Source organism: Equus quagga, chromosome 5, assembly GCF_021613505.1.
Source record: "Equus quagga isolate Etosha38 chromosome 5, UCLA_HA_Equagga_1.0, whole genome shotgun sequence".
NCBI lineage: Eukaryota > Metazoa > Chordata > Mammalia > Perissodactyla > Equidae > Equus > Equus quagga.
Genome location: NC_060271.1, coordinates 122940730 through 122954479, shown reverse-complemented (window position 1 = coordinate 122954479; position 13750 = coordinate 122940730). Strand labels below are relative to the sequence as shown.

At 34.3% G+C, this 13750-nt stretch overlaps 1 protein-coding gene across 4 annotated transcripts in view; it reads right to left on the bottom strand.

Moving 5' to 3' along the window:
- The window catches only part of PUM2 (pumilio RNA binding family member 2), a 93786-nt gene that overhangs the window by 28754 nt on the left and 51282 nt on the right, over positions 1–13750 (bottom strand). For 2 of the 4 annotated variants that reach the window (XM_046660092.1, XM_046660093.1), the window contains exons 11-13: positions 10645–10788; positions 10238–10528; positions 5790–6026 (exon numbers count right to left, since the gene is read on the bottom strand). In XM_046660092.1, coding sequence (XP_046516048.1) covers positions 5790–6026; positions 10238–10528; positions 10645–10788 — 672 coding nt within the window. The remainder of the gene's footprint in view (positions 1–5789; positions 6027–10237; positions 10529–10644; positions 10789–13750) is intronic. The other 2 variants (XM_046660094.1, XM_046660095.1) reach the window with 1 other exon arrangement.

The window sequence follows — 13750 nt, the reverse complement described above, 5'->3', positions numbered from 1 at the left end:
AATGATATACAGAATTACAGCCAGCAAATTAAAAAAAAGAAAAAGCTCCTATTTGCAAAATTCCTATCAAGGGAACAAGGCATTTAAGAACATATACAAAAAGAGCTCAGACTTTTCTGTTTTCTGTCTCTGATCTTATAAGCTTTATTCTAACAATTTAAAATATGTTATGGCAAGCAGAGTTCAGGTCAATGGAAGGAAAAAAGGTAGGAAGAAAAAATATGCATTAGGGACATGATGGGGAAAAAGGTCAAAGGCTCATGTGAACACACAGGGATCCAAATATCAGGAGTTAAAAAGAAAGCGTGAAGTGCAGTAAAGTTGTATGTAAACTATGAACGCCTTCTTTCCAAAGCGTCTCTCTCCATGTAGGCGCTACTGGAAATTTCAGTGGGATAATTCCTTTTTTTTAAGGAAAGTTTAGCATCTGGCTGTTGGGTATTTAACATCAACAGAATCCCCAAAATCATTGTGACAAGGAAAAACTGTTGCCACACATTTCCAAATTGTTTACCTCCTATTAGCTATTTTACACAAGCACTCCAAGTGATTCTGATGCTGAAACACTGAATCAGATTAAGTATTTTCTAGCTCTAAATCTGAGATTGTCTTAGTGAATTAACTGGTGAAAACATTCTCAGTCAGTAGCACCACAAAGTCACAGATAATATTATTAAAGGATAAGGAGTAAAACATAAGGGCAAAAATTAATCACTGCGCCTCAAACTAGAACTAAAATCAATAAACTTATATACAGAAACAAACCATAAAATAATAAAATAATGAATTCCTCCACAAAATAGTATAATTTTAGAATTTCTTCACCACATATTTCATACTCATCAACTAATAAATGACTTTTAGGTACACCAAAGGGTTGAGGCAGTGCTTTAATTTATATCACCATGAGAACCTATAAATAACATTCTGTTGAGAGCTGGATATGCTGTTCTCTAGCTAGTCACCGAGTCACCTGCCTTATGATTAACATTCTTATTTCATGGAGTAGATATTTAGACTTTAAAAATGTTTAGACAAATAAATAAATTGAGAAAGGGATCTGGAAATCTAGTAATCTTATATACAACCTAAAAAAACATATAACCTATGCCATTGTGAGGTAAACAGTTTCTGAGAGGCTCAATAGAATATTATTAATTACACACCTTGAAAAACTGTTCAGTTTATTACACAATAGCATAACAGAAAAAGCAAGGATAGTATCAGGAGTCAGAACGGTGTTCTAGCCTCAGTTCTGTCATGTACTGGTTTGGGCAAGTCTCTTGGGCTCATATGACCTGTAATTTTCTCATCTTTAATGGTTTATCACTCAATCAGGCTATGTTAACAATTAGGATGAAATCAAATAATGAATATGAAGGTGCTTTAGAAAACTATCAAATGCTATTCAGTTAGGAACTTACTACTTCAAGGATAACAGTATTTTCAGTGAAAGTTTCAAAACAATTTATACTGTTTTCTGCTTTAAGGACCCTATGTAAAACTCAGAAAAATCACACATAAACTTACAACCAATTTGGCCATACTCGATTTAATTCTTAAACATTTCACTCTAAGAGAAGTGACTGACTAAAACTGCCAGGGGTCAGCAATTTTAACAGATGTAATTACTACTTAACAGGAAAAATGATCCTGAAAGTTAGTATTATCCTGTCTATACTTAATATAAAATTTTCTGTGACTAAGAGAGAAGACAGGTTATAAAGTTTTCTAATCCACAGCAAGCTAAAGCACTATTTGATTACTGAATACACGACATTAATGAATCTTAAGAACTAACAGCCACCTTTCAATAAACTAATTTCACTGAGTTCAAAGCTTGCATTACACTTTTTAGTACCCTTTTCTTAAGAAACCAATAAGCCAGTTAAAAAACGAACTTGTTCGCTTGTCAAACCCTAAGTTAAATAAAAACACAGAATGCTGTTTTATACCCAAGAAGTTCCACATCAATTAGTATGAGCATAAAGATTAGAGTAAACCAGAAACCACTATCACATTTTAAAAGTTTACTACAAGAAGAAAAAAGAAAGGAAAAAAAGAAACGGTTAGCTAGGTCCAAGTAGAAGAATAAAACAATAGCTGGAAATATTTAATGTCCTTTCACAGGGAGTGAAGTATCTTGAAATAAGATGCTGACTCAATCAGAGAGAATGACTAAAGAAAAAACTGCAGGTAGAAGGGTTTTTGCCATCGCTACATCAATATAACATGAGAAAATAATTCCCTTAATATTCAGTGCTGAACCTGAAGCCCAGAATTTGACACTGCTCTTTTACAGTCAAGATAAAAACCACTAATCTTAAAGTCCTTCTTTTTCCTTCTTGTTCTCCACTTGTTTCGCTGACCTCCAGTAATTTAAGTGCTGCTTTTAAAAATCCGTAGTCAATACATGAGCCAATGTGAAGGGGCTCCAAATGGCCAGAGATGGTAAAATTTTAGGATCAAAAAAGGTATAAAACTGATGTCTTGCAGACTGCAATGGACATACTAATTATCCACAAATCCATCGATGTACAGGTAATGAAGATGATTTAAAAAAACTGAGTCACCTTTAGAAGTTGCTAGGGCATCAACTCATTCTCAATGACAGAAAATAAAGGAAAAGAGATCAAGTATTATCCTGACTCCAAATGAACTATATTTCAGGGTAACCACCTCACAATTGATGAGGGAAAGTTCTTTTTTTATAGAAAAGTTCCAGCAAATAAAGACAGGAAGGAACGACAGAATTAGAGTACCACCGTTTTCCATCCTCTGAAGAAATATTTAGGCAATGATCAAAGGCTGCTAAAGCCATTGGGTGGATCAGGCTGACAACCTCACAATGGAGATAACCAGACATGTGTCTCCTAATACAGTGCCCCAGAAAGAATACAGAACCACATCTTGAAAAAACAACAAACCAGACCAATCAATCAGACCAAGCCCCTAGATTTAATTCTATTTAAATGAAATATGAAAATAGTTTCATATTAAAAGATATATCAAACAAATGCAATGTATGGACCTTATTTGGACACCGATTCAAATAAAGCAACTATAAGAAGACATTTAAGTCAATCAGGTAAATTAGAGTAATGAAAAATTATTAATTTTAAAAGATACTATAATGATATTGTGGTTATAATTGTGTAAAAAAAAGGAATCTCTATCTCTTAGAAATTTCATACCAGAAAATGGAAGAATACAACTTTTTTTTCATGTTTCTGACTTCAATATATTAAAAAAGTAACAAGGTTAAAAATCTTAAAAATATTTTAGTTTATAAAAAATGAACAGTCAAAACCTATCAACAGAAATACTTGTTCTTTAATTGAAATGACTACTAGTCACCTTGCTAAAAAATACTTATGTTGATCAAATGACAAGTACTTTAAAAAATGAACCATCTTTTTTTGGAAAGCCAGAAGCACACAATGTTGCTAGTAGGCTTTTTCTGTGAATCAAAAAACTAGGATGAGCAGAGAGTGAGTTGGTAAAAAAAAAAGTTAAGTAATATATTTAATCCTTCAAGAATATAGATATCAAGGCCTGTCAATGATGATAATGGTTACATGTCTTAAAATCTCACTAGAAAATAACTTAGAACTAATTAATTCCAACCAATTCTAGTGAAACTGAGAATTCATCTTTATCTCATATTTTTAATATGTGGGCTAAGATTATTTTTTAAAAAGGATACGCAAATTAATTTCCACAGGTATTTTATAAATCAGCAGCCTCGATAACGTGATTCATGAAGAAATCCACTTCAAACATATACAACATAAAAACTTTTTTTAGACCAGAGAGCATTTACGTTTTCCATTGTGATCTGATCACAGGAAAGCAAAGGATTATTTCCATGAACACTATGCAAAGAGTAAATTTATGAAATCTACTGAATTATTTTCAACCTGGCAGGGTGTATTCTTCCTTGTTAACAATTTTGCCAGTCATACTACAACTAAAGCTAACAGAAATTGGGGGGGTGGGGGGGGGCATTCCACAAAAGAAAATAATCTACAGAAAATTCCAATTAGAAGTGTATTAAAATAGCAGATTTCAAGCTGAAGCTAAACTAAGGAGTTTAACTATGGGTACGAAATGATTATTTCTCATAACTGACTAGAATTCCTTCCCTAAGCATCTATATGGCTGGATTCCTTACAGTCTAAAGAAAAATATTTAGATTGCTGTTTAATTATAGAGACATCTAAAAAGTCGTTTATAACCCAATTTCTAAGCAAGCTACGTAGAATATTTAATGCCATTTATACAGACTTTCTAAAGCACAACATAGGCAGTAACAGTTCACAGAAATCTGATCTGAAACTTACCTATGAAAAATGACAGGACATGACAAATATAATCTTAACAAATAAAACACAAAACTATTATGAAAGGTCTATTAGATTTGTTATGTTCCAAATTTCTGTGTCCATTTCAAAGTTTCAAAGGCATGTCATATGGGGGTAGTGGGAGTGGGCTTAAAGAGAAATAATAGAAATCAGGAATTGAGTAGCTCCTGTGACTAAGAAGAAAAGATGATAAATGAAGGAAGGTGTTAGGCTAAAAACTGACTAAGTTTACACAAATAGAGTTGCAAAGCAGATCTTAGGGCCCCACCCAAATAAATTAACTGGTTGTATATATTCCATATCCCCAAAAGAGCAAAGGGTCAGAATTTGGGGTGAAGGACCGGTCTTTAAAAAGAAATCTAGCCCACTTTGCAATGATATAAATCTAAATGATGATCACTGCAAAAGAGAACATTTATTATATGGACACTTACTATATTAATGTGCTTTAGGAAAAAAAGCTATACCTTTATGATGGGGGGGGGTCAAACATCATCACTAATGTATATCTGCTTACAAAAGGAACATTACTTTTTAAATTGCAAGCTGATTTAAATCTTTCCAAGCACATAAAAATCAGCAATAGAATCCCTCAGTTTCAGTTGAAGTAACTAGGATTACAAAAATCCAAAACCTAGTTTTAAAGAAACACTTTCTTTGGAGAGAAAGGGATTCATACACAGCCTCTGATATCCAAAAACCCTTCAAAATATACCATTAACTACATGAATAAATACTTCTCAGAGAGGGGAAAAAGGTAACCACCAATTCCATAATCTTGGGGGGGGGCAATTTTAATATACAGATATAAACAAAAGTTCTAAATGCTCCAACTTCAAGGGTACAACGACAAGCCTAAAACATTTTTTTTCTTAAACTGACAACATATTCAAAAGTAAGAGAAGTATATGGATCAAACCCATAAGATTCTCTAACTCACAAACACACTAAATTCATATACCCTGATATAACCCTTTGGTAAAATGGCCAGGCATTCAGAGGCCAAAGCAAAAACCATTTACTAAACTAAATTATTTAAAATTTGATACCTATGTGACTAATGTTTTTATTTTGGTGTGCAAAAACTTTTGATAGTGAAATTTCTCTTTCACTATCCTATATAAATAGTTGACTTTTCAAATGATCTAAAACACACACAAATCAAAAGCACAGACAAGAAAAAACACACCACGGTATTTCATAAAAGAAACATAAGATACAATAGGGGTCTTTACCTTTCTGTATATTAGACCCTCACTTTGAATTTTCACAGAAGTAGAACTTTTTCAAAAGGCTAATATCTAAAAGCAAAAGCAATTTGGCATGTTTTATCCAACATTAAATATTTTACATATATCATAAACACACACACAAACACACTTACATGTATACATACAAATAAAAAGGGTTTTGGTTTTTTTTTACCTAAATGCAAACTGGATGAGGATCCATGTGATGAAAGTGATGGCGGTGGCGTAAGTGAATGTCCTGGAGTTTGGCTTGGCAGAGGCATGCCTATTGGACTTGGAGAGGAGGAAAATCCCAGACTATTGTAAAATGGCTGCCCTATGGGTGCTAGGCTGCTACTAGATCTTTTGTACAAGTCAGAGCTAGTAGATAGAGACTCTCTCCTTGTGGCACTACTACTTGCAGAACTGCCAACTGAAGAAGAAATAAAAAAAACCCTAATTACATACAGTGTTAACTGAATAAAACCTATCCCCAACTCTTGCTGGGAAATAACAGAAGTGATCACAATAATTATTTTTAGAAACATTAGGGAGAAGATAATTACTGTGATAACTATATATACTAACTTATTAATCATAAAAGGGTATAAATGCACCCCAATAAAGTAACGAAATACATAACAGAGCAGTCATATGTTCATTATTTCACACATATTTACCATTGACACATATGATTACTGTGCTTTAATACCCTGGTATGATTTATAAACCCTGGAATTGTAAATTGTCTGCTTTAGGATATGCTAGAGATTAAATTCCAGTAAGGTTGAATTTTGGTAGTGTCCTAATCTCTGGAACCAGGTTGTTAGACTTCCACTGATGCCAAGAAAAGATTATACGGATAAACGGAATGTTATAATACATTTCCCTCACCATTCACATTTGCTTTGGCTTGTAGCTCGTGTTCAAACCATAGTCCTTCAAGTCCATATTGGCCCGAATATTAGTCAGTTGTGAAATATAAATGGCAGCTTACTCCTCAGTACTTTTCACACTACACATTCTCCCTATCCTTCAACAACTAAATAACAATATATATGTGAAAAAGCTAAACTTTCTTTTAGAAAATTAATAGCTTTCATTACTGTTAGCACACCAAAGACATGCTTTCACTTACCCTCAGGATCTTCCATTTCTAAGATTCTGTAGTACTGGCCTCATGAGCCCTTTACTCAGTGAAGACTGATCAGCCTCTTTTTTTTCCCTTTAGATAATAATCAATTATCTTATATCATATCCCTTATTGCACTACATACTGAATTCTTTTTACTTAATCAAAAATTCAACTATTAACCTCCTAGTTCTTTTTTTCCTTTTGTATACCACAAAATCATAAAACAGTAGAATCACATTACCAGGTAACTATGCATGCTCAGAAGAGCAACCCAAGATCTGGTTGTTAATCAACATGTATCTGGATAATCAAATTCTTTACCAAGTGTTTAAAAGGGCTTCCCAAACTTCCAATTCTTAAGTCTCACTTAGAGCCCATATTTTCAAGTATGCTTCTTTCCTATTTCTAAGCACTGGTCTTTTTTTTTTTTTTTTTTTTAACTGAATGCCTTTTACATCCAAGGGAATTCCATATTACATTTTTAAAACTATCAAGTTTTTTCAGGACAAGCTTTATATTCGGACCAATATGGTAATTCTTTTCAAGAGAATTGTAAAGTTTCTATTAGGTCTTGGTTTTCTAATCGCAAGTCAATTGTAAGTAGGCCATAAGGGTATAGATTAAAGAGAAAAATTAAGCAGAGCACATGATGGGTAGACCCAGTTAAGCTTATAATACAGATAGGAAACTTAATTACGTTGGTTTTGCCAAATTCAAAATTATATAAAGGAAAATTACCAGGCTCACCTTACTGTATTAGGCAAAATATTATAACACTATTCAACCTTTTATACCAGCCAGTGTGGTTTCTGAAAGACTGATGTTTTATTGAAAATTTCACATTTTAAGATATAATAAGGAAATACCAGGTAACTATATGCATTTTAATAGCAAAAACAAATATAAATACTAATGTAATAAACAGCTCTTCTTGAGTTGGTTTTGGCAAAATTGTCACTGGATGCTACATTAACTATGCTAATTTAAAAGGACACTGTCAAAGTGATTTTTCTAAAACATGGCTACATTTTAAATTCTTATTTCAGAAAACAATTTAACTGACAAGAAAAAAGACAACAGCTCTCTAATAAGAGCAGCAGCACTATCATTCCCCTGGCAAATAACCAAAGAAACCATAGTTTTGACACATGCAATATTATTTTCTTCCAAAAAGGAAAAGCCAAGCCAAACATTTAAAAGTAATTCAGAAGTAGCTTTACTTTAAACATAAACAAGCTGGCTCAAGTTTTACTATATGCCTAAATTATATGCAACAGTATGACTATGAAATATGAAATGCAGTATACCTAAAATATCTAAGAGGCTAGACAGACAATGGAGTCACTAATAGTTGTCAATTGTGTATAAAACGTTAAATTACAAACTTTCTATTATAATAGCACCTTCTAAATGACAGGTCATAGAAAGGATGATTTAATTACTATGATAAAATGGCTAGCTTCCTAGCCTACTGTGTTATAAACTGGGTTATTTAATACTGTTAAGCAGTAATTTCATCATACAAGTAAGAGAATGTGTATATGTTACTGCGTGTATATATGTGCACATAACCATACTATATTTTAGATTTCATACAAGTATGGAATTGCCAAAATGTGAAATGGCAATGGGTAGACTTGTTTTAAGAATACACACGCATAGCACTTGAATGAACTCTTACAAAAGGTCTAAGAGGAGGGAGAAGATGCTAGACTATTTACTGGCATTCAGGGGTGGCAATCATTAATGCCCTCTGAAGCAATGTGAAATAGAGGTAACCCAGACTGGGAATCAGAATTGAGTAAGCAATGCTTATAAATAAGGGAGGCATGAAGATCAGTTTTTGGGAAAGAGCCATCTGGAGGGCACATTTGTAGGGAACAAAATGTTAATGCCAACCTGCTCCTGAATGCAGGGGGAAAAGTCTTAACAATTAAGAGACAAATGGGAATTTGGAAGAACTGGGTAGGAGGGCCTACAGATCTATACTAGACAATCAGTGACATATTTTATTAGAAAAGGAAACACAAGGCTTATCAAAGCTCTTCTCTATTTTTCCTGGATTATTTAGGGTCTAAAATCTATAGTTTAACAACTAATTAATTCCACAAAGTTTGTTTTTTTAAGTTATATGTTCTTTTTATTTTCTTCAGTTTATTTAGGATTATTCGGAGAAAATGCTTGTCAACTGTGCTAGAAACAAAAAATGAGTTCTATGGGAGTGCTTGGCTAGAGATAAAATACTGAACTCCAAAGAGGAATAAAAAAACTCAAGTAGGAAAATTTAAAAGACTGAACAGTTTCCCTGTTCACTAGTTTTCACCTCACACGTTCTTATGCCCATTCTTTAGGTAATTTTACGTTAGGCAAAAAAGACATCTCCTACTGTATTGCAGTATAACAAAAAAGCATCCTGCAGCTAAAAGTGCATAGCTGTCCTAGACCATCCCTCTACGAATGTTCAAAGTCAGAAGACACTTGCTTAGAAAACTGGCAAGCATAGTTAATAGTGACTGGCACATGTTAGTTTTGCCATTTTCCACACCAGAAAAGAATATAATTTATTGCGGTGGGAAAACAAATGAGAAGCAGATATTAAAGACTCTAGGACATTACAGAAATAGAGAATCTCTTGAGGTCCGAATAAACAGCCCTGCCCCTTGTGAAGAAAAGGCTGCCAAGTGCACCAACAGAACTAGGGTAAGCTGTTTTTTCCCTGATGTTTCCTGAATATTCTGTAAACCTCAGAGAATGAGGATACAAGGTACATCAAGAGGGAGTCAATGTGGGCCTCTTCTGATTTCACTTAGTTCTTCTTCAGTTACAAAATCAGTTTGTGTGGGTAAATTATTTATTTTGTGAAGCTTTTTAAAATTTGGATTTCTTAAGTATTATATATAAAAGTAGGATATGGGAAGAAACATGCTTTTAATTTTTAGTGATAAAGGCTAAATTATTTAATCTAAAAGAAAGATAAGCACGTTGGTAGTTTCTTAGGGGCTTCTGTTTAGAACATTTAATTATATTTTATTTTTATATATTATATCAAATAAAGAAAACCACAAGATCCACTAGCATTTAATAAGAATAAAGGATCTGATAAGAACAGAAAGATGATTATTTTAAAACACCAGAAATTTAAGATGGCAGAATATTTACTTTCTCAAACATTAATTATTATGTAGAGAATAAGGAAGAGCTAGTAATTAGCATAAAATATATTGCTCCAAACAAATCTTACTAAAACACCCCAGCAATACAATTCTTAAACCAAGGGGAAAATGTACTATATTTGAGTGAAGAATGGGCTGCTGGAAATGAGTTAAACATTCACAAACGTTTAGATTTGCAGGAAGTAGTTTTTCTTCTACAAAATTAAACCAATAAACTAGTATTTTATTCCTGTCCTTTCTACACTACAAGCTTTTTATTATTGCTTATCTTAATATCAAAAACATACATATACCTCATGTTCACTTAGAGAGTACTCATCTTAAAAAAATACTTACCTGATGAACCAAATCCGCTGAGGGCTGAGCCTATAGCAGCACCCAAAGAGCTACTGCTTCCAAAGCCAAGAGATGTACCTCCAGGTTGGCCAGGTCCGTGAGAAAATAAAGAACTGCTCTGGGAGCTATTAGTCAAAGAAGTGTTCCCATAAAATGAATTAGACTGCAGATTAGTGCTTGGCTGCTGCTGTTGCTGCTGCTGCTGTGGTGGCTGAGTGCCAATTGGCCGAAAAAGACCATTTGTGCTGCCTGTAAGACTATTTGCAGTTCCTCCAGCTGCTGCTGCTGCGGCTGTAAAATAAATTCCAGATACTTCTTAAAACTACCCAGAAAACTATTCTTTATCTTTCAAATTTCTCAAAAGACATCAGAAAAATATTATCCCTAAAAACGTCAATTACACTTACCAGCTTGTGCTGCTGCTGAACTAATTAAAACAGGTGTGGGAGCCATTAATCGAACCGGAGCTCCAAGGCCAGTTCTTGCTCCAGGGCCAACCACTAAGGCACCAGTCTGATCATAATAGGCAGTTGGAGCTAGTACTTGATAGCCTAGACAACATTAAAATAAATGTTTATTAATGAAAATACTTATTACAAAAAACATTTTCATGTTTATTTTGCCCTGCATTTGTTTTTATCAACCAGAAAACACAGATATTGTATACTATTAACATAAAACCCTGAAACAGTTACCATATGAAAAGCAAATACATTTGAAAAGGTATTACTAAATCTACAAAAATGTAATAGAGTGTAGGTAAAGTTTTTTCCTCTAAATTTTAACAGAGATGCCTTTCACTTATGGAGCACAAAACGATGAGGTATTTTCCTTGATATAGAAACTACAGGCTACAAAGGGCTGATATTAGAAAAATATCACTTTACCGCTTAGTCAGTTTTGAGAGGAAGATGGATAGAAAGACAAAGGGAAGTGAGGCAGAACACTATACAATTTTACTAAGGTTCTAAACCAAGTGCCTCATTACCAGCATTCCCTTAGATTTTCATTTGTAAGAATCCCTTTAAAAACTTAAATCACGATATAAACAGATACCTGAAAATCATAAGGCAACAGTCTGTCTGTAAAGGTTGTCAAGCTAGAACTTGAAGAAAAATCATGCAGGCATTAGCTTTATCATAGCCTTGAACACAAGGAGGTGACAATTTGCATTATTCAGAACTAGAGAAGAGTAGAGTTTACCTCTTTTTTTTTTTTTTTGAGGAAGATTAGCCCTGAGCTAACATCTGCTGCCAATTCTCCTCTTTTTGCTGAGGAAGACTGGCCCTGAGCTAACATCCGTGCCCATCTTCCTCTACTTTATATGTGGGACACCTACCAGAGCATGGCTTGCCGAACAGTGCCATGTCCATACCCGGGATCCGAACTGGCAAGCCCCGGGTCACCGAAGCAGAATGTGTGAATTTAACCACTGTTATTACCGGCCTGGCCCCATGCCACTTATTTTAAGACATGACATTGATCTAACTTCCTTTCAGGGAGAGATCTATTTTAATTTAAAGACATTAAACTCTTTCATTTTAATTTAAAGACATTTCCCACTTTTAAATATGGTAAAATAAGTGTAGAATTGAGAAAACAAATCACAAATAGCTAAATAAAACAAAAGGCAGACAGAAGTACTAAAGAAAGGTACAGTTATGTGCCATAGGAAAGCAGGAAGAGGAGCAATTATTAATGAACAAGCACTAGAAAAGAAAGACAGGGTAAGGCTTCATGGAAAGGATATTAAAGGAGGAGAAGGAAAGTTAATCACAAAATGTTTTATAAAGCTACATTAAAAAATGGAAAATGTAAAACTATATATCCCAATTTTGCTTAAAATTTATAAAAGGGTATTCTAAGCTAAAAACATTAGCTAGGGCTAGACGCATAAAAGTAAAAGTATGTTCAGGGAACAGTATGTGGTCTAGCATGTTAAAGCATAGGACTAGAGAGGGATGCTACTGATTAGGTTAAAAGGGTAGTCTGGGGCTAGATCACCAGAATGGTATAAACTAACCTGTACTGCTTTTCTTCTGGTGAAGATGATTGGCCCTGAGCTAACATCTACTGCCAATCTTTGTCTACTTTATATGTGGGACACCGCCACAGCACGGCTTGATGAGGGGTATGCAGGTCCACTGAAGCAGAGCATGCAACTTTACCACTTTGCCACCAGGCCAGCCCCTAACCTGTGTTTCTGAAAGGTAACTAAAAGGAGAATAAAAAAATAAAATGAACAGAAGAGATTAGAGGCAATCAGAGTTAGTAGGAGAGATGAACAAGAACACCAAGATGAGATGAAATGAATATGAGACAGAACAATCAAGAATTAGCAAGTTAATAAATGTGAAACATAGAAGAAAACCAAGAGTTACAGATGACTCTGAGGCTGAAGCCAAAAGTTTCCAGTGCATGACGCTAGTGGAGTTACCAGTGAAATAGGGTGAACAGTAAGACAAGCAAACTTGGGAGGGATGCATTCATTTGACACTTTCAGTTTGAGGAGTGGCTGGAACATATTACATGGTAATGTCTGGTATGAAAGTAGAAATATGTTAAGTCTTCAGAAAGGAATCCAAGATGCAGATGTAAACTCGTTAGTTTACTGGCATAGGGATGATAGTTGAAAAGATGAAGGCATTTATAAGAAATGAATAATAGGACCAGCGCCAAGAGCCAAAAAAGACTAGCAAGAGCTACAAGCAGTAGCAAATACACACAGGCCAGAAGCACTCTCTTAAATCAAGGTCCTACTTAGCATCTATTAAGGCAGGACTGTCGTACTCCCTGCCTGACTCTTCTTCCCTTTCTACCTGTAGCTAAAACCCAAGAGGAACCCAGAGTAGTCTTAGCAGTGGCTTTCATAAACTACAAGCTTAGTCTTTTTAGCCCTGTCTCCATGTCCCTCCCGTTTGCCTACAACAACTTCAGCTTCAGTTTATTCCCCAAAGGCTGCTTTTTGCCAGGGTCTCTAATACATAACAGCTCCAAGACAGTACCTCCTGTGAAGTAAATACAGCTGGGGTAAAAAAAAAAAAATAACAAGAACGCCCCCATTCTATCATTTGTACTTCAGGTACAGCAGTATTAACATCTTCCCTTTATCCAGTGGGCTAGACAAGATGATAAACCCAGATTTTAGAATTTGAGAGAGAACAGAATGAATGCAATTGATACAGAAATCCTCAAAACAATACACAGAAGTATTGAGCACCACTTAACACAGAAAAGAAACCCTCAATCACGTAAGTCAGAATCTTTTCCAATATCATTAAACACATTTCCTAAATGATCTGAATAGAAAACTACATTACAATTAAATGGAAACTGTAACCTATATTTCATTAATAAGTAATCTATACAGTTATAGCAGTAACTACTCATATACTAAGAGTGAAAAAGTAGCATACTTAAAAGAGTGACTCTTAGGAGTGGAGAGAATGAAGAAATGGAGTGGAAGGTGATGAGTTATCTACTGATACTCAAACGTAGCCTTTAAATCTCACT